Source organism: Papio anubis, chromosome 7 (genome assembly GCF_008728515.1).
Source record: "Papio anubis isolate 15944 chromosome 7, Panubis1.0, whole genome shotgun sequence".
Classification (NCBI taxonomy): Eukaryota; Metazoa; Chordata; class Mammalia; order Primates; family Cercopithecidae; genus Papio; species Papio anubis.
In genome coordinates, this window is record NC_044982.1 from 146,552,878 (window position 1) to 146,573,955 (window position 21,078).

The following is a 21,078-nucleotide window of genomic DNA, read 5'->3' on the forward strand; positions in this document are numbered from 1 at the left end:
TCCTTTTCTAAATCAATACAATTTCTCAAATTTATTTTTTTCTTAAAGAAGTACTTCTAATCTCTGTCAAAAGGGAGGTGAGGAAAGGTCCTTCCTCCCTTGTAAACACTGAAATACAGATCTGGGAAACCAGGATCAACACACACAAAAAGTGCATTTTACAAAATATCAACTAAAATATATTTTACATGGATTATGCTTCCATTGAAATTCTACCAGCTGCATTTTCAGGTTCGAAAAAATATTTCCACATCTAAGAGATTTCAAAAGCATTTAAGTTCAGGGCAGCAGACCCTACCTCCTGGGAGGAGGGCTATGATCTCCTTTCCTGCTAGGTGAGGCTGGGCTCCTTGGCAGCAAGGGCTCAGAATGAGCAGGCTCCAAGCCTGGCTCTGCAGAGCCCCCACTGCCACTCTGCCAACCTCATTTACTGCCCCATCCTCCCAGACGGACACCTTCCTCCAAACAGCTTATTCAATACAAGGAGACCCAAGTCCCTTCCCTTCAGGTTTGGGATCAGGCTTCCCAAGCATAAATTCACCTCTGAAGCCTCCAGGCCTCACCCAAACCCAATGACCAATCAGGAGCAACTCATCTACTAAGGGACAGGGCAGGGCATGTCGGGGGAGCCCTCAGGGTTCATTTCTACCTCCCTCTGCAGCCCCTGCCCAACTGTCCTCACCCAGTGCCACCTCCTCAGCCTGCTGGGTTCGTCTGCCCCTCCTCCCTAAGGGAAGACCCAGGGCTGCAGTTCTCAGCCCTGGCCCCTGCCCCTGGGAGTATGCCCTTGTGGAAGTGCTCAGCTAGCAGGTTCCCAGCGCCATGCCCAAGCCACACTGCACTCCACTCCCTCTCCCACCATGCTCCTCTTTGGTACAAATAGGAAATAGCCAGGCTGCTCCAGCCCCCTCACAGAGTCTCAGGGCCAGGGCCAAGGCCTAGTCTCCACAAGGACAACAGGGGACTGAGCCTCTTAGTCTACTCTGGGGAGCAGCATGAGGTGAGAACAGGGCCTCTGGGCAACAGGAACAAACTGAAAATGCAGGTCCTTAGCTCCTAGAGTAAGTGGCTGCAGCTCAGCAGGTCTGTGTACTGATACAGTGTTGATTCTCGCTGGGATGTAAATTAGTGCAATCTACAAAAGACTAGGGAAAAGGTGGCAGGGCAAGGGGAGCCACAGCACTCCTTTGGTTTGATTTCAGGTGGGTGTGGCTTGAAAAATCATGTGTGAAGTTCTGCAAGAGGTTTACTGGAACCTCCATGTGTAAGGCAAGAGGAAAAATCTCCAACTAATCAGGTAGCAATTTTCCTTGCCCCCTGCCCCCAACCCTCTCCCAGCACCCATCTTCCCTCCCAGACATGCCAAACCCCACAATCATCAGCTAACTTTCTGGGAAGCCAGACCTGCTGGGTGGCCCTCTCTGGGAGGTGGACAGGAGACTCCCTCAAGCGGGCCACACCCATGACTGTGAAGGGTGGGTCAACTTGTCCCAGCACCAGTTGCTACTGCAGGGCAAAGGAGGAAAGCCAGACAAAGGCCTCAAGTCTAGGAAGAGGAAGTCAATGCTCTGGAAGCCAGACTCTGGCTCTCCATGCCTCAAAGGAACAAGCTCAGAGCTGTGCTGGGATCTAGGAAAGCCTGGTCCCAGGCTGAAGGGGAAGCGGCGGGTCACAGTGGGTGAGGTAAAGCCGGCTCCCACTCCCCCTTTGAGGGCCCGGAGGAGGCTACAGAAGGGCCTGTTGAGTCTGGTTCCTGAAGGACCTTGCCCCTCCTTGCCACCCCCACCCTCCTAGGGCCCCATGCCCCTCAGGCTTGGCCCAGCCTCAGAGAAGACTACTTCTTCGGAAATCTCCACCCAGGGGAACCACAGAAGGTACCTTGGGCCAAGCTGAGAGCTCTGATGCTTTTCTTATACCCTGGCCTCCCCAGCTCCCTCCCCTGGGGCCCAGAACCCACGGGGGCCCCTGCCCTCCCCCCACCCAAGAAAACCACAGGCCAGCAAACTTAGGCCTCTGTGGCCCCCTAACCAAGTGCTGTGCTTCAAGCAGTGCCCCCTACCCCGAGCCCCACTTGCCCACAGGTAGCCCCAGCGTGGGCATGAGGAGGCTACTGGGGGTTCTTAAGGATGCGCCCGTGGCGGAAGTCATAGACATGGCGGCAAAGGAACACCAGCTCAGGGTCCGTGTCCTCTGGCACTGTGCGGTGGGGTGGGGTGGAGTAGTCTGCAGAGGGGGGAACCAGTGCTGTCTTTCGGCTGGGAAGGCCTTCGCCTCGGCGCTTGGCCATGGCACAGAACCTGCAGAGAGATACCATTCACTATCTTTACTACAGTCACTTTTGCAGAAGACCAATTCCTTCCCTACCCTACTCTACCCTGACAGCTAGGCTATCCTGGCTCCCCAAGGGGTGGTGCTGTCTCCACCCATCCCAGGGGTGATGCCTGCTCTGCCAACCACCAGGCTATCTTCTCTGTCACTGGAGAACCACACCTGCCAGGGCCTCCCTCCATTCGCCTACCAATTCGCCAAAATTTTTTCCAAGAGCAGTAATGTTACCCCCCAACTCTGCTCCAACCATTCTACCTCAGTGTGGCAACAATTTTTCTTTCTTCCAAAAAAGAATCAGATGGTAGAGGCAGGCAATAAGGAAGTAAGTTCTGGGAGATTAGGCTCAGGGAGTAAGATCAGGTAGAGAGCAGAATGAGATCCTCTTGGGGAATTCCAAGCAGCCCCCAAATATGCCTGGGGAGCCTGAGGGAAGAGGCCAGCCAGAGGGTGCAGGGAACCACCCACCTGCAGTACTCGGCAAAAGTCAGCACATAGCACTTCTCCTCAATGCAGGCCACACTGTTCTGGTCCTGATGTCGCGATGCAAAGACTTCATTCTGCAAGGGCTCAAAGGGAGACAGGTGGAGGTTGTTACCAGGGCTGGAAAGCACCTCATTCCAGAAGCAAGGTGTACATTAACCCCTCTGCTGGCCTGCTGACCTGCGATGACTCCAGCAAGCCAGGAAGCTTCCCTGGAAATTCAGTCTAAGTATGCCTCACCTACTGCCTCCAGGCATTCCTCCCGAGTCCCTTCTAGGTCCCCTCCTTCTCCAGAATAGCCAGGTATCTGCTCCAGCTCCTGACTCACTGACCTCCCAACCCCCAGCTCTGCCTAGCGTAGGAGAGGGGAAATGTTCATCTTTCTAGTTAGATGAAAAGTCCCTGCAAGGGAAAGTGAAATAAAAGGTGAGCCCAGGGCACACACAGGTGGCAGTCACCTCTTTCAGCACACGGCTTGGTGGAGAGCCTATGGGGTGTTAGAACGAGTCTCTTCTCCCCTCCCTCCCATACTATAGACAATACCAAAAGTGACCAGGTATGCAGCTCCACCTCACCTTTCCTGTTGCCAGGAGAACACATCCATTTGCTCTCACTAGCACCTGCTACCTCAAGGGTTCCCTTTCTGTTCCCCTTTTTAAGACAAAGGTTATTATTCCCTTTGAAACATGAATTGGGGCAGTGCTGGGAAAAGAGAATAAATCCTGGGTCCTTTCCCAGGTTCTCTGGAGTCCAAAGTGACAAGCGAGGGATTTGACTACAGCCCATGGCTGCCCTCCCCCTACCACGTCTTAGTGCCATAACCTTTCCCTCTGTCTCTCCTGCCCTCCCTGACCCATCTGCCGGGCAGCTCACCTCGTGCATGCTGGGACTGCGGCCTCCCTGTAAGTGCTCAGGTCTGTAATACCACAGGAGGCTCATCATCAGCTCTCCTGGGGGGACAACACAGTGGTTATAGCTTGAACTGGCAACTTGTGTTACTCAGGCAGAGAGGCTGGCTGGTTGCCCTGGAGGTTCCTCCAACCTCAATGCCTGGCCCAATCCTGCAGGCTCCGGCAACCCATGTCCCCTGCCCCAGGCCAAGCATTCAGAGGCCTGGAATGCTGTTAGGCATGGAGGGAGAAGGGGGAGAAGGCACTGACAGGTGAGGTGGGGGGACAGGTGCCCAGGCTCTGCTGGCTGGAAAGTTTAATGAGCTGATCCAACCCAAGCCACAAGGTCACCCACAGCCCTCGGCAGCAGACAGACCCCAGCCGAGTGGAAGGCAGACTCTGTGCCAGGAACACGGGGAGACTCATGCCAGGTCAAACTCCAGGCAGGGGCCAATCTGGGGCCTACAGTTCTGCTGAAGACAGCTGCCCCTTGGGTCCCCAGCCAGAGGGAGAGGTACCTGACTCGGGGTTCTCCCAGAGGGCAGAGATCTTGGCCACATAAGGTGTGGAGGTCTTTCGTGGGCCTGACTTGAGGAGGACAGTGTCCCGGACTCGGATTGTCTCCCCATGCCGCTCTACCGCCTGGTAGCTCTTTCGGATGGCTGGTTCCGGCTCATCCTAGGCAACAAACCAATGACACAAATAGGCTTGCAGGGCCACACTCAGAGTAAGGACAGAGGGAGGAAATGACATCCTCTCCATCCTTTCCTCACGGTAGTCAAACCACTACCTTGGTTTTATCAAACCACTATGCTTGTTTAGATGGGGCTGGGGCATTCTCATGGTTGGAGAAAGGATGGGAAATGGGAACAAGGGTGGACAAGTGGCCTGATGCTTCTGGGGCTGAGGTCTGACCACCACACCCTTGACAGCTGACTCTCACTCCAAGCCCCCCAGTGCTGGGTAAGTGCTCATGCTTCCTAATGGAACAAGTCTCGGTCTGAACTCTTAAACCACTGTTATAAGGGGCACAGCCTTTGACAAATTATTTCAAGTGTTGCTAAGCCTCAACTTCCACATCTGTAAAATGGGATTAATTATAGGAAGATGGGATATATATCGCATAGGATAGTGGCGAAGATTAAAGGGAATAATACTTACAAAGTGCTTAGCTCAGTTCTGGCATCTAAGACGTGCTCAATAAATTTTATTTATTTATTTATTTATTTATTTTTAGAGACAGGGTCTCACTCTGTTACCCAGGCTGGAATGCAGTGGTGCAATCATAGTTCACTGCAGCCTCAACCTCCTGGACTCAAGCGATCCTCCTGCCTCAGCCTCTCAAGTAGCTGGGACTACAGATGCATGCCACCATGCCTGGCTAATTAAAAATTTTTTTTTTTCTGTACAGACAGGATCTTGCTATGTTGCCCAGGTTGGTCTTGAACTCCTGAGCTCAAACAATCCTCCAGCATCAGCCTCTGAAAGCTCTGGGATTATATGCATGAGCCACCTTGCCCAGCCTCAATAAATTTTAGTTGACATTCTTTTTAATTAATTACTTTTTTTTTTTTGAGGTGGAGTCTCGCTCTGTCGCCCAGGCTGGAGTGCAGTGGCTGGATCTCAGCTCACTGCAAGCTCCGCCTCCCGGGTTCACGTCATTCTCCTGCCTCAGCCTCCCGAGTAACTGGCTAATTTTTTGTATTTTTAGTAGAGACGGGGTTTCACGTGTTTGCCAGGATGGTCTCAATCTCCTGACCTCGTGATCCGCCTGCCTCGGCATCCCAAAGTACTGGGATTACAGGTGTGAGCCACCGCATCCGGCCAATTATTACTTTTAAGAGCCAGGGTCTCACTCTGTCATCCGGGCTGGAGTGCAGTGGTGCAATCAGCTCACTGCAGCCTTGAACTCCTGGACCTAAGCAATCCTCCCACTTCAGCCTCCCGGTGCACAGCACTGTGCAGCTAATGTTTTTACTTTGTAGAGATGAGGTCTATATTGCTCAGGCTTGTCTCGAACTTCTGGCCTCATGTGATCTTACCACCTCCATCACCCAAAGTACTAGGATTAAAGATGTGAGCCACTGCACCTGGCCTCTTTTCATCATCCCAGATGTTCTCTGTATCACTAATTTTCTCTGCGCATTCCAACTTCCTCTATATACTTATCCAGAAAACTTCTCCATTGACAGTCCTCCATTTTACAATCCAGGGTATAAGGGACGGAGTGAGCAGGGAGGGGAGGGGAAGACACTCACAGAGATGGCAGCCACCAGCTATGACTGTGTGTCTCCTGACCTCCCTGGGGTGTCTGGTACAGGATCAGTAGGGGGCTAGGGAAGCAAGCTGGGTGGGCCAGCATGACTGATTCCTGGGGTACAAGTAAACTGGAGTCCCCTTGTCACCTCTCAGAGTAGCTAGAACCAGGTGCTCCTAGCACCTACCTCACTGCAAGTCCTGTGTCCCCACTGCCTCCCTCCCTCTTGTCATCAGCTAAGAGCTGGCACTTACCAAGACATACACGGCCTTCTCACAGGCAGCCCCCACAGGTACCCAGCCATTAGTGCGGCGGCGACGGCGGCGGCGAGGGCGTGGGCGCTGGACACGTGGCTGCTTGGGGTGACTGGGCCTGCGGGCTGCCTTGCTCCTTGCAGTGTGCCTGCAGCTGGAGCCCGTGCGCAGACCTGACTTAGAACCACTGGGCGGTTTGGCGCTCTGAGGGCACGCACGGGCTACTGTCTGAGGCTCCGAGGTGGGTGTCTGAAGATGGGGGACGGGCTCTGCTGCAGGTGGTACACTGGGTACAGGGCATCCCAGGAGTGGGTGGGCGGGTGAGGCTGGGTGGCCAGCTTCTGGGAGAGGAAATTCCAACTGGCTCAGGGATCTGCAGCCTTCTAGGAAAGGGAGAGAGTGGGTCAGGACAGGACCCCCATCACCCATCTGTTTCAGAGCCTGCTCCTGTCTTAATTCTAAGTGTGCAACCAAAGGCCAATGAGGTGGCCAATGGGATCAGACGCCTTTTTATGGTGGACTGTCAGAGTGACTCTCTAAGGGGACAGGGGTGTTTCCTGATCTTGGAGATTGGTCATCTCCCCTTTTAGTCTGAAAGAGAGGTGGCTGGAACATCCTTTTTAACTTTCTTTTTTTTTTTTGAGACAGTCTCGCTCTGTTGCCCAGGCTGGAGTGCAGTGACTCCATCTTGGCTCACTGCAACCTCCGCCTCCCAGGTTCATGTATTTCTCCTGCCTCAGCCTCCTGAGTAGCTGGGACTACAGGTGCCCACCATCACACCCAGCTAATTTTTTTGTACGTTTAGTAGAGATAAGGTTTCACCACGTTAGACAGGCTGGTCTCAACCTACTGAGCTCAGGCAATCTGCCCGCCTCAGTCTCCCAAAGTGCTAGGATTACAGGCATGAGCCACCGCGCCTGGCCCTGATATTAATTTTCTAAGGCTTTCATAATGCTTGAGAATAGGGGTTCTGGAATCAGACAGCCTGGGTTCTGCCACTTACTAGCCATGTGACTTCAGGCAAGTCACTTAACCCTCAGAGCAATATAAATAGTAGTTACAAATATCACATACATTTGGTAACTGGCTGGTTTTTTTATGAACGTATTAACTCATTTCATCCTTACAAAACCCCTACGCGGTAGGTATCATTACCCCCATTTTATAGTTAAGAAAACTGAGACACAGAGCAGCTACTGACTTGTCCCATAGTCACATGGCTAGGGAAGTGGGGGAGAACATTCCACTCCAGGCAGTCTGGCTCCAGAGTCTGTGCTCAATTACGTGGCAAGCAGCCTCCCATATGTAAAGCACTTAGAACAGTGCCTGGTACGTGGTGTTTACTGGTGTCCTTATTAGGGGGAGAGGATGAGGGTCTAGACTTGGGGAATGGCACAAAAAAAGAAGGAAAACCCTCAGCAGCAGCCTGTTCTCATGTCACAAGAACTCTAACTCAAGCCACAACCTGAAATAACCAGTCTGGCCAGGGCCAACTGGTCTATAAAGTTGTTTTATAGACCCCTACAAGGAAGGATGTGGGGGGAAGGGAGATCTGGAAAGTTCAGCCCTCACCTCCCCAGCAGCAGGCCAGACCTGCTGGCCAGGATGTCTCATTTCCACCCAGGAGGCAGGCAGGGAGCCTGGAGAGGCAGGTGAGGATACCTCTGCCAGTTTAGGGAAGAGAAATGATTCTGGGAGTGTCTCAACAGCCGGAGCATGGGCAGGTGTCTGGGTCTTGTCAGGCAGGCAGACACCAAAGCTGTGGGCCCTGATTGCATTCCATCCACGTCAGGGAACTCTGTCTGTTCTCACGGTGTACCCTCTCTATCCACACCCAGCAAAGTGATGCTCAGTCTGGGCACTTCTTTTTCAAGGCCTGTATAGCCAGGGCAAAGCTGCCCTGTGCAGTAGGTACCACCTACTGAGCCTGGTACCTACCACTCTTCCCATGAATACTGAACTTCACCTGCATGCAGAGAGTACTGGTTTCTAGAAAGTAAGGAATTCTAGCTTTCCTTGAGGAGGGCAGAAGGGCCAGGCCATTAGAACAGTTTGGTAAAAGTCCTAATTCCAATAACTAACCTGCTATTCAGAGTCTAAGAAGAAGTATCCCAGGATGAGGAGGGAAGAGAGGCCTTCCTGTGGCCTGTACCACTGCAATGCTACCTAACTGCCAGGCCAAGAATCTCCACAGGCAGCCTGGGAAGAGCAAGGCTGTCCACAACTATACATGGGGCCCTGTTCTTGGGAATGCTCCTCTGCTTGGGGCACAGACTACGGGAGTTCTCGCTTCTGAAAGCCCCTACCTTCCAGTTAGCAGCCAGACCCCAAGGGAGACCCCTGCTCAGATCAACGGCCCAACCTCCTGGGATGCTGTGTCTCTGAGACTCCTCAGTATATCCCGGACCCAGGAAGCCTCACCTGCTGCAAAAGGCATTTTGTATGGGCAGCCGCCACAGGTAGTGCCAGCGCGGGTGACAGACAGGGGCAACACTCCGCAGATGCTGTAGCCGTTCACTCCAGTGTCCTCACTAGAGCAGTAGCGAGAGGAGCCCCAGGGAGGGTGCTGAAAAGGGGTGCCTGAGGGCACTGAGCTCGGGGCTAAGAGGAGCCCCTCTTCTTGAGGTGCAGCCACTGGGGATAGCTTGCCCTCAGGGAGCATGGGGCAGGGCGAGTAGCCCCCACACTGCAGCCCCTCTTGGCCACAGTACAGGTAGAAGCTGCCTAGTGCAGTGAGCTCGGGCCCAACACATAGGCCACTATAGTCGGCGGGGTTGCCAGGCATCGGCAGCGGAGACAGCTGAGGTGTGGGGAACGAGGGCTGATGCAGTTCCTGCTTAGGGGCAGGTGACTCCTCGCCTGGGCGCCCAGGCTCTGGCTTCAGAGCCGCCTGTCCACCCATTAGCAGGGGTAGGTGAGGGCGCAGCCCCAAAGGGCTCTCCAGAGCCTTGCTCAGGGGCTGATGAGATGGCTGGACGGATGGTCCGCGAGGAGTTGTAGACGGCCATGACTCATCAGGGCAGCCTTGCCAGCCGGGTGGGCCTGCAGCCTCCCCAGAGCTGGCCCCCTGCCAAGCCTTTGGATAGTTCTTGCCATTGACCTTGGGCCACTTTGGCCTCGGGGCCTTGGGTGCTGGGGGCTCAGTGGAGCGCCCATCTACTTCTGCATGGGCACGAGGCAGACGAAGGGGTAGCTCCCGCTCCTGGCTCAGCTTTAGGAAAGCAGCTGCGTTCAGGCTAGCCAGTCTCTTGGGAGCTGGGTCTCCATCTCGGCGGGGACCTTCATCTGGTGCTGGCTCTGGAGACAGGTCCCGACTTCCTCCTCCAAGGTCCCCCAGCCGGGGCCGCTTCTTGGAGGAGGACCAGCCCCCAGTAGCACGATCACGGTCACGGCTGCGGTGGGGATCCCCCGCTCGACTGCGGCGGGTGCCTGCCAGGCTGCTGGTGTCCTCTCGCTCCAGCAGCAGGTTATTGAGAGCTTCAGCATTGAGGGAGGCCAGGCGCCGCTTGCGGGGCTGGGCAAGGCCAGGGTCCTCACTGGATGGGGCTGGGCTGGGGGGCTTGGGCAGGTCAGGCGGTAGCTCATCAGCCTCATCTGCACTCCGGGGACCGGCCACATTCTCCAGGCGAGTCAGCAGCACTTTGCAGGCCTTGGGCTTCTCAGGAACCAATGGGCGCTTACGAAGTGGGTAGTTCTTGCGGCGCCCTGTGAGGTGACCTGGGCTCTCAGGCATGCCTGGCTCCACACCCTCAGCCCCCTGCTCCATGTTGCTGTCTTCCATCTGCAGGGGCTCTTGGCGGCCACTGGGGCCCGAACTCAGCATGGGAAGAGACTTTCTCCGAGTGTGTGTCATGGAGTACTTCCAACCTGCAGGACAGAAGGTGGGCAATGAGAGAAGCCCTCTCTGGCCTGCCCCTGCCTGCTTTCTCTCCCACTGCAGCCTACCCAGCCCCAGGTGCAGTGACCCTGGCCTCCAGTATGGGTTTTCCCAGGACTCCCCTTCCAAAGTGTGAAGGTGCAGTGCAATCAGGCTACCAGCAGCTGTGCAAGGACTGGTTCCCCCCCTTTCCTTTTAGCCTAGGGTTATCTCTGAACTAAGCCCCTGAAAAGCCTAGGGAGCAATGCAGACCCCAGGGACAGGGGATAGGAGGAGCTGGTGGCAAAGCTCTTTGTTTTCTTTCCGTCCTTCTCTCACTAGATACTCATCACTGGATAGGAGGAGGCTCTGAAGACAGAGCCTCCCAAGATGGGGGCTTGAGTGGTAGGAGTCCATCTATTCTTTATTATTTTTATTATTATTATTTGAGAGACGGAGTCTTGCTGGAGTGCAGTGGCGAGATCTCAGCTTACAGCAAGCTCCGCCTCCCAGGTTCATGCCATTCTCCTGCCTCAGCCTCCCAAGTAGCTGGAACTACAGGCGCCCGCCACCATGCCTGGCTAATATTTTTTTGTATTTTTAGTAGAGAGGGGGTTTCACCATATTAGTCAGGATGGTCCCGATCTCCTGACCTCGTGATATGCCCGCCTCAGCCTCCCAAAGTGCTGGGATTACAGACGTGAGATGCTGCGCTTGGCCAGGAGTCCATCTATTCTTTCAAAAGTATAACCAAGGCATTAACAACCCCCTCCCCAAACACAGGGCTTCTGAGGTTGGCCACAGGAGGATAAGAAGACAGATAGTGAAGAGTTGAGATGGGGAACCTGCCTGCTGGGCCATGAAGAAGGCAAAGTCAGTCTCTGAGGACTCCTCCCCTGGCACATAAAGCAAGATCGCCACAACCTGGGTCTGGCTGGAAAAGCTCTATCAAGGGTGAAGGCCTGGCTTTGAGGGGCCCATGGTGGAGAGGTCTCAGCTTTGAGGGGCCCATGGTGGAGAAGTTTCATTTGAACTTCAGTTCAAATTCCAGGCAAGAGCAGCCCAAAGGGTGCCAGTACCTAGGGCAAGGGTAACAGTATGGCCGGGATCAGCATATTCCTGGGGATAGAGAAAACCCAGGGGCTGCACACTAGACCTGCCAAACCGCTTTAAACCCCTGCCGGCCACAAAGAGTTGGGAAAAGAAAGTATCAAAGAGAAGCACTAACACAGGAGACAAACGCGCTGCCTTGCTAGTTGTGCTCAGTTCTCCCTCTTTGTAGGCAGGGGCAGGATGCAAGGAGGTGGGGAAGAGTCTCAGGGAGCCCAAAGCCCCTGACAGGAAATGCGTATGACCAGGCATCATCCCCTAACTTTGCTTGGCAAAACACTCCAACATACACCTGCGGCAGCCTGAGCCTCAGTTCTGAGTGAGAGGCCAGAGCTGGCTGTGCACTGGAAGCTGGCAGAGCCAAGGCAATGAAGAACTGCAGGGGGCGGTGGTCAGAGACTGCAGAGCTGTTCACTTCCTACCACTCAACCCAAAGCACACAGGCTGGCAAGTAAGGTGCCAGACAAGTTCTGTCCCTCACCAGGCACCCCTGCAACCCATCGCCACCCAGCAGGCCCAGGCTTTTCAGCTTAATTTCCCCACTGCTATTGTTGTTCACACTCATTCTACAGAGGAACTGAGAGCAGTCCCTGCTGGGCCAGGATTTAACCCTGAAAGTCCCAAGCCTGAGGGCTCCCAGGCATTCCTGAATCTTCCCCTGTTAGCTCCCATGGCCTTGGGCCAGTGGGTGGGGTCACTGGACACCTCCACTCCAGAGACATGCTGCATTAGTTGAGAAAGAGTTCTCAGAAAACCAGGCTGAGTGTGGCGTGGGCAACCCTCACCCCTGAGAAAGGACACGGAAAACTGGAAAGGAGAGGCAGCATGACAGGCTTTGCTCTGGCCACGTGCGGGGACTTGCCACTGCTCAGAGACCAGACCCCGGGCAAGACAGAGTCACAGAAGGCAAATCCATTCATTCCTGAAGCACAGACGGAGAGCTCCTAAAAAATCCCAGGCATTTGCTAGGTTCCCTAAGTCTCTTTCCTGCTTGCAATCAGGGTGACCACCTGTCCCTGTCTGCTCAGCAGGCTTCCTGGCAATGCCGGGCGTGGTGGCTCACGCCCGTAATCCCCACACTTTGGGAGGTCCAGGCGGGTGGATCACGATGTCAGGAGATCAAGACCATCCTGGCTAATATGGTGAAACCCCGTCTCTACTAAAAATACAAAAAAAAAATTTAGTTGGGCATGGTGGCACGAGCCTGTAGTCCAAGCTACTTGGGAGGCTGAGGTAGAAGAATCACTTGAACCCTGGAGGTGGAGGTTGCAGTGAGCCAAGATCGTACCACTGCACTCCAGCCTGGGCGACAGAGCGAGACTCTGTTTCAAAAAAAATAAAATAAAGCATCCCATTGCTTATAACCCACAGCCCCTTCTCTCATATCCAGGCACCCCTGTACTGGAGGTGGAGGAGCAAGCAATGAGAAGCAGCAGAAGCACATCAGTATTTCCTAGGAAGCCCAGGTCCAGCCCTCTCCAACTCCCAAGAGGCCTGGAGATGATGGATGAGTGAACAGACGATGCATCTGAGCAGGGGCCAAAGCCCCTCAACAGGCCCCAAGTTACCAGAGGGGCTGGGCCTAGGAACAGCTGGGAGCCAAAGTGGAGATCACCTGGGCTTGTGGTCTTTGAGGAAAAGGACACGAAGTACAAAGTGAGGAGAAGGCAGTTGGGAAAGACAGCACAGGGAGGTGCTGTCAGGCCTGACTAGTGGAAGCGTTCTTAGCAGGGGGATGACTGGCCACCCCGACCTCCAGTTTGCTGGGAGACTGGCTGCATGGGCAGATGGTCGTCGATCTTGGGATGGTTGTCCCCACTCAGTCTTCCCCTCTCAACACACAGAGGTCCCAAGCACGGAGAGGTGGGAAAGAAGTCAGTGCCTTGACTACACAGCTTCCACTTTCAGGAGTCTGAGCCCAGAGCCTTTGAGAATCTGTTCCCTGTGGACTACTGTTGCTCTTTAACCTCTCATTCAGCTTTCCAGTCCCTCAGGGACATCCACTGCTTCCCTGGGGGGTAGGGTGCTGACATCCTGGGAAGCCTCTGAATCACAGGGTGCGAGTCACATTTCCAAATCGAGCAGAACAGCCTCCTGCTAGCCTCCCTAAAATCTGCCAAATCCTCTGTCACTCGCTAAAAACACCCAAAGCCATCAAAAGCACATCACAAAACAACTCCTAGCTTTCCTGTGGTGCAAAGTCCAGCCACTCAGCATCCTAACGAGAGGCTGGGGTCTCTGCTGCCTGCCTCTCGCTGCACTCCAATCTGGGGACAGCGTGTGTGAGTCATGCTTTGAAGGCAGACAAAGAAGCAAGAAGCTTGGCTGCAACTTTTTCCCTGGGGTGGAGCTGGGCGGAGGGGCTACAAGCCTGCCAGGGCCCCTCCAACCCACAAGGGACGGCCCAGCTACAGGGCTGGTTGGGGAGAGGGGATCCCAGCAAAGTAGTAGGCTTGGTTCCCCTCTCCTAGCCCTGCCAATCCTCCTGCTGCCCCTCCCACTTATGCACTAGCTCACCCAGAAACTTTCAACCACTACTAGGGGACAAGGTACGCTGGGGTTCTCTCAGCACTATCCCCTCCTCTCTGGGAAGCTGTGTCTTCCCAGACACGAGTGGTCCATGCCCCCTTGGGAAGGTCTCTAGGAGGGATTCCCAGGGCACTTTCTTGACACTAAAAGATGTCAAGAAAACTCTCACTGGAGAAAACCAGTTTGATGGTCCCCAGCTCTGATACAGCTGCCAGGAAGGACAGTGGCTGGCTGGTGGGCATACAGACCAAAGACCCAGAGAAGCACAGGTTGAATCCCAAATCCTCAGAAGTGTACTCTAAAGACAGCAAACAGGCCACCTTCACCTCAGGGGCATCAGGATTTCAAAACTGAGGGGGAGGTCAGGCCCAGTTAAACTGTCACAGTAGGGTCTGGGAGTAGTTATCTCCACAGAAGCAGAAAGGGACAGACAGATGCCCTGGTCTGGCCCTCAGGCTGTAGCAGCACCATACACCAACCCCACCAGCACGAGCAGAGCACAACCAAGGTGCTTCACGCTGGGCTGAAGGTTCAAGGGAGAGTCAAGAGGCCCAGAGGAGCATGGGGTGCTGGCACTGCTTTGGGGAAACAAGGGTGGGGGCCTGGAAGGGCAGGTCACAGCCCAGATCACTCCCACAAGCAGAGGCTGCCCGGGGCAGGAAGTGGCCCTCAGTTGTGGTTGCTGCTTTCCCCTTACTTACCCAGCTCTGGGTTGCACCCCGCACACCATCCTGAGGGTTTCAGGACTGCACTTTAAATTTTGCTTTTCAGGCTTCTTTGGTTTTTCTTTTTCGTTGTTGTCTGTGACAGGGTCTTGCTTTGTTGCTCAGGCTGGAGTGCAGTGGTGCAATCATGGCTCATGGCAGCCTTGAACTCCCAGACTCAAGTGATCTTTCCACCTCAGCCTCCTGAGTAACTGAGACTATAAGTGTGTGCCACCATGCCCAGGTAATTTGGTAGGGGGGGGGGGGGGGGGGGGGGAGGGGTGCAGAGGGCCTCACTATGTTGTCAAGGCTAGTCTCAAACTCCTGGGCTCAGGTAATCCTCCCACCTTGGCCTCCCACAGTGCTGGGATTACAGGCATCAAACCCAGCCCGGTTTATTTTTAATGAGAGGGAGGGAATCGTGGGAGTCTTAGATAAGGGCAAATCAGGTCATCTGAGTGAGGGCTGGGAAGGACCCTGCCCCATTAGAAGCCACCTCCTTCCAATTACAGCTAAAACCACAACTGGAGCTGAGTTCAGCATTGTCCTCCTCTGCATTCTCTCTTGGAATAACCCCTCCCATCCGTGAAAGGAATAAAACACTTGTCATGAGCACTGAATTTCTTGAATCTTCTATCAGGGAAGAAAAGTGGAAAAGGCACAAAACCAGGCTCCTTTTCACTTAAATTTAGTTGCTGTTACTTTATGGAGAAACAGGTGAAGCTGCTGAAATTCTTATGGTAAAGCCAGGTAAAGACACAGCTAGTAGCTACTGAATCTCTTAAAGAGCTGGTAAACCGGGCGCGGTGGCTCACACCTGTAATCCCAGCACTTTGTGAGGCCAAGGCGGGCGGATCACGAGGTCAGGAGATCAAGACCATCCTGGCTAACACGGTGAAACCCCGTCTCTACTAAAAATACAAAAAAAACTAGCCAGGCATGGTGGCGGGCATCTGTAGTCCCAGCTACTCGGGAGGTTGAGGCAGGAGAATGGCATGAACCCGGGAGGCAGAGCTCACAGTGAGCCGAGAATGAGCCACTGCACTCCAGCCTGGGCGACAGAGCGAGACTCCATCTCAAAAAAAAAAAATAAAGAGCTAGTAAAGCAGAAAGAACCAAAGCATTGAGTCAGGCAGACCTGGATTTAAATGCTCTGTTCCTCCTGAGCAATGTATTTAACTTTTCCAAACTCCAGATCCCTCATCTAAGATGGATATACCAAAAAGAGTCTTCCTTAAGAGTGGTGGTAAGCAGAGGCAGTCAGGCCAACTTCCCCCATCCTTCCAACCCAACAGAGGAGGGCAGATGGCCCTGGCTGCCCATTCCCCACAGCAGGAGCCTGGGACAGATTCCACCTACCCCAGTGAGAAATCTGAAAACCCAAGCTTGCACCTGAACTTTGCTCTGCCACTATTCCACTAAATACACCCTAAGTGCCCACCCCATGATGATGACACTCCTCCTTTTCCCTTGCAGGGCCCAGTGTGGGGTGAACTGTGGGGGGTTCAGTTTACAACTCAGCAAGAGGGCTGGGGCAGAAACTATCCCAACAGACCCTGAACAGCAGCTCTGTGCCTCTGAGAAACACTCAACTCTACAGTGAAAGGCCAGGTTCCTCAGATGCTAACAGCAGGGCTAGACCCACAAGGTGAGGTCAGAGGGTGTGTGTCCTGCCTGTCTGTGCCACCTGAATGAGGCTTCGGTGCAGGCACCCATGCAAAGCAGAAGTCTCAGCTCCACAGCACAAAGCTGCAAGGAGCACTGTCCTCAAAGAGAGAGCAGGGGCCTCAGCCACTAGCCCTGCCTCCTCAGTGCCCATTCAGCCTCACTTGCTGTGGGCACTCAATTCATTCTGCAACCAGACTGGGAGCCTAAAAACACCTGGGCAGGAAGCATGAAGTACAGCTGAAAGGAACTGGCCTGATCCATCTGGACACAGGCTTGTTTTTAGACTGCCCTCGGGTCTGGTGGCAGGGGCTGAGGTCAAGAGAAACAAGAGTATACCTTTCAGATCTAGAAGTTGCTATACAACACACAGATCTCCGAGTGAGAAGAGTGGGCAGAGAGCATTGTGTTTTAATCGTACCAGTGTTCTGCCTTACGAACTTTAACCTGACAAATTAGAAGGTAATCACATGCAATAAAAAACTAGTCTTTAGACGCTTTCTTAAAAGGCACACGTCCCTACTTTAGGCAACATGCCTTCCCCCAGCTTCTTTCCAGTACACAACTCCTGTGTGCATAAGGTAGACCGGCATCCACAGGTGCTAGCCCAGCTAAGCCTGCCCCTCATTCTCAGGCACACAGCACCTCTTGTGACCTCTGCCCATTCAGCCAACATTTGCTGGCCCCCCACAGCAGAGGGGAGACCTATGTGGGGCTGGAAGCCACTTCATGCCAATGCTAATCCTACGTGGCCTTAGTCAACAGCTTGAACTCTGAGCCTTGGTTTCCTTGTCTAGACAGCAAGGTTGTTGTGAGGATTAAGTTAAATAAGAATGTGTGTGAAGTGCCTAGCAGAGTTCCTGGAATCCAGTAGGTTCTCAATACAAGCTCATTTGTTTTCTCTTTCCCCTACAAGCACCAGACGAAGTGCTGGAAAAAACGCAAAAGACTCAAGAGTTGGAGCATGGGCTGGTAGGAAGACAACAAGATAGTGTGACAAGGGCTATAATGGACTGCTCAGAGCTTGGCTGAGGGGTCCCCCCAAGGCAGCTTCTCAGAGGGTACATATGAGCCAGGCATTTAGACACTTACTGAGGGGCCTACTTTATGCCACGTGTACCATGGGAACAAAAGCCCAGAAGGGAGTGGGCAGCACTCTGAGAAATTCATTTCATAAATGTTTGGATGCAGGAAGGGGTGACAAACAAAAGCTAAAGTCTTTTTTTTTTTTTTTTTTTGAGACGGAGTTTATGCTCTTGTTGCCCAGGCTGGAGTGCAATGGCACGATCTCAGCTCACTGTAACCTCCGCCTCCTGGGTTCAAGTGATTCTCCTGCCTCAGCCTCCCGAGTAGCTGGGATTACAGTCACTCGCCACCACGGCCAGCTAATTTTTGTATTTTTAGCAGAGACAGGTTTTCACCATGTTGGCCAGGCTGGTCTCGAACTCCTGACCTCAAGTGATCTGCCTGCTTCAGCTTCCCAAAGCGTTAGGATTACAAGTGTAAGCCACTGTGCCCAGCCCGAAAGCTGAAGTCTTAAAGCAGGAAACAAATGCAACTTTTCCCAGACTCACCCCTATTGGCTCCACGTAGGATGACTCCAGGCAGGGGTTGGGGGGCACCCCTTAACTCTGGGCTAAGGCTCCCTCAGACCCTCCCATCTAGATGCCACACTGCCCAGGATCAGCCAGAGGCAAACCTACACCTGCAGCAAGACCCATTTGCTCTGAGCAGCTAACAATGTAGGAGGAATAAAACAGGGGACAGGGCACCCCAAAGCACAGCAACGGGCCTCAGGAGAACCAGGGGAAACCTTGTGCTACTGATGCACCATTCTTCAAAAAACATGAACAGCTCACCAGCCTTCTCCAAGCACCTGCCCAGGAATGGCAAAGAACGTGTGTTGGTTCAACCACCAGGATATTCCATGGACCAACAACTCAGATTTCTAAAATGGCTTGCCAAGACTACAGGTGCTAGCTCCAGTCCTGAACAGAAACTAGCCAGCCAGGCCAAGATGGAGCTGTCTCCAGCCTCCCCAGCAGAGCACTAACCTCCTGAAAGAACCAGCTGTGAGGAACAAGATCCAAGACCAGGCCTTCCCCACATTCCACTAGCAGCAGCAGAATCGCAAGGCAGATCCTATCAGAGTTATGGGCACCCTACCCAAATATCACTCACCTAACTAGTTAAGTGGCTAGTGCCACCTCCAATAGGATGCCAGCCCTATGGGGGCAGGTAGGCTCTGCCTTTCTTAACAGTAAATCCCACCCACATGACTTAACGAGAGCTTAATAAGAAGAAATGAAGATCTGGCTGTCCACCTGCCCCACCCTGTGTAACATCTTTATCCTAGACTTAAGTGCCACTTGAGGCCCAAGACAAGAGCCCTCTGACCTCAAAACTCTCCTCCATCCCAGGAGTCCACTGTGCATCTTCAATTTAATCCACAGTGCAACAAGGTTACAATAGGAAATCTCTTGTATTTTCACGGCACAACCCTCCTTCATTACCATCCTTTTTCATTTTCTTTTTTCTTTTTTTTTTTTGATACAGGGTCTTGCTGTCACCCAGGCTGTAGTAGTGCAGTGGCACAATTATAGCTCACTGTAGCCTCAAATCCCTGGGCTCAAACAATCCTCCTACCTCAGCCTCCCAAGTAGTTGGAACTACAGGCCCACACCACCATGCCTGGCTAATTTTTAAATTTATTTTTATTTTTGTAGAGACAAGGTCTCACTATGTTGCCCAGGCTGGTCTCAAAGTCCTAGCCTCAAGTGATCCTCCCACCTCAGCCTCCCAAAGTGCTGGGATTACAGGCATAAGCCACTATGCCTGGCCTTATCCTCTTTCTTCTCTCTCCCAAGTTGCCCAGCTACCTCAGGAAAGCATTCCACTGGCTGCCCCTAAACCATTAAGCAAGTGACTGTAGTACTACGGACACTTGTATCAAGACAAAGAATGTCACAGATAGGTGAAATTAGGAGCAAAGAACTAAAGTTAAAGTTAGCATTATCAGTCCCCAGACGCCCTAAGTGTGCAGGGTTGGAAATTTCTGATTCACTGCAGAGGTGTCTACTGTAAAAGGATGGTAAATGTTTGTCAAGCACTCACTACGCTCCTGGGAAGGTCCTAAGCACACTACATTCACTATCTCATTTACCTTCACAACAGTCTTATGAGCTAGTTGTTACCATTTCATCCTAACAAGGAAAAAAAACAGTTACAAAGAGTTAAAAGGCCGGGTGCGGTGCTCACACCTGTAATCCCAGCACTTTGGGAGGCCGAGGTGGGTGGATCACCGATGCTGGGTGGGAGTGGTGGCTCACACCTGTAACCTATAATCCCAGTGCTGTGGGAGGCCAGAGCTAAGAGACCAGCCTGGGCAATACAGCGAGACCCTATCTCTACAAAAATAAAAAATTAGTCGGGCATGGTGGTGCGTGCCTGTAGTTCCAGTTACTCAGGAGTCTGAGGTGGGAGGATTGCTTGAGCCTGGTAGGTGGAGGCTATAGTGAACCATGATCACGCCACTGCACTCCAGACTGGGTGACAAAGCTGGTTCTTAAAAAAAAAAATGTTGCTAAAATCCTCCCAGGATTGAGGCGAGCCATCCCAGTGTCTACACCAAGGTCCACACTTCCTGCACTGCGACATTCTGCCTCTACTTAGGGCATCGCAGGACAGCTGCTGGATCACAGACCAAGATGCAAGATAACTTGCACATCCAGTTTTATTTTTCTGTGCTTTGATTATTGGCATTACCACACATTATTAGTTTTCCTACCACAGAGGAACCAAAGATGTACTCCAATTAAATGGTATGTATGGGCTAAAACATAAATATAATTAAAAAAAATTTTTTTTGAAAGAAACTTTTTTTTTTTGAGATGGAGTCTTGCTCTGTCATCCAGGCTGAAGTGCAGAGGCACAATCTTAGCTCACTGCAACCTCCACCTCCCGGGTTCAAGCGATTCTCCTGCCTCAGCCTCCTGAGTAGCTGGGACTACAGGCACACACCACCATGCCCATGTAATTTTTGTATTTTTAGTAGAGACGGGGTTTCACCACGTTGGCCAGGATGGTCTCAATCTTCTGACCTCGTGATCCACCTGTCCTGGCCTCCCAAAGTTGCTGGGATTACAGGCGTGAGTCACTGCACCCAGGCGAAACAAACATTTCATATCCTAGAAAAAGGTGAGATGCTAAGAAGTTAAGTCACGGCTAAATAAATAAATGAATAAATGAGAAAGCTTCAAGGATACATTGTCCTGATTTTAGAGTAAAGCCAGAAAAAGGTAACACCCAACCAAGCATCTATCCGTATCTCTTGACTCAGGTGAAATTCCCTTCCTCCAGGTCCAAACCGCAATGAAGACTAAAAACTGGTCATCACGCTCTAAACTGTCATCTTAACATGCAAAGACATATTAACTGCCCCTTGTCTACCTCTATCTGGGCCAAATAAATTCAAGTCCTTTCAATTTCTCTGGAGATCATCTCTGTTATTCAATCCTTTTTATTTTTATTTATTTATTTATTTTGGAGACACAGTCTTGCTCTGTCGCCCAGGCTGGAGTGCACTGGCGTGATCTGGAACCTCTGCCTTCTCGGTTCAAGCAAGTCTCCTGCCTCAGCCTCCTAAGCAGCTGTTGGGATTACAGGCGTATGCTACCACACCCGGCTCATTTTTGTATTTTTAATAGAGTCAGGGTTTCAGCATGTTGGCCAGGCTGGTCTTGAACTCTTGACCTCAAGTTATCCACTCGCCTCAGCCTCCCAAAGTGCTGGGATTTACAGGTGTGAGCCACGGCACCTGGCCTCCATCATGTTTATAATTCTTTTTTATATTCCAGCCGATGTGAAAACCCCTCCAGGCACAAAGCAGGAGACACCCCTCACTACTGAGGAAGGCCCTGCTGGCCCTGACTATGGTGGAAACGTGACTTCACCCCTCCTTCTGGCATACTTGTCAGGATCTCCTGGCATCAAGCGGCACCCTAAT

The 21,078-nt window shown here is 52.7% G+C and overlaps 1 protein-coding gene across 9 annotated transcripts in view; it reads right to left on the reverse strand.

The window, feature by feature from the left end:
• BAHD1 (bromo adjacent homology domain containing 1) overlaps positions 1 to 21,078 on the reverse strand; it is a 28,467-nt gene continuing 7,389 nt past the window's right edge. For 6 of the 9 annotated variants that reach the window (XM_009209928.2, XM_009209930.2, XM_009209927.4 and 3 more), the window contains 6 exons: positions 8,631 to 10,076; positions 6,210 to 6,592; positions 4,217 to 4,376; positions 3,682 to 3,758; positions 2,794 to 2,894; positions 1 to 2,297 (listed from right to left, as the gene is read on the reverse strand). In XM_009209928.2, the coding sequence (XP_009208192.1) occupies positions 2,108 to 2,297; positions 2,794 to 2,894; positions 3,682 to 3,758; positions 4,217 to 4,376; positions 6,210 to 6,592; positions 8,631 to 10,062 (2,343 nt within the window). In that variant the 5' untranslated portion in view covers positions 10,063 to 10,076 and the 3' untranslated portion in view covers positions 1 to 2,107. The remainder of the gene's footprint in view (positions 2,298 to 2,793; positions 2,895 to 3,681; positions 3,759 to 4,216; positions 4,377 to 6,209; positions 6,593 to 8,630; positions 10,077 to 21,078) is intronic. The other 3 variants (XM_009209931.3, XM_009209924.4, XM_009209925.4) reach the window with 2 other exon arrangements.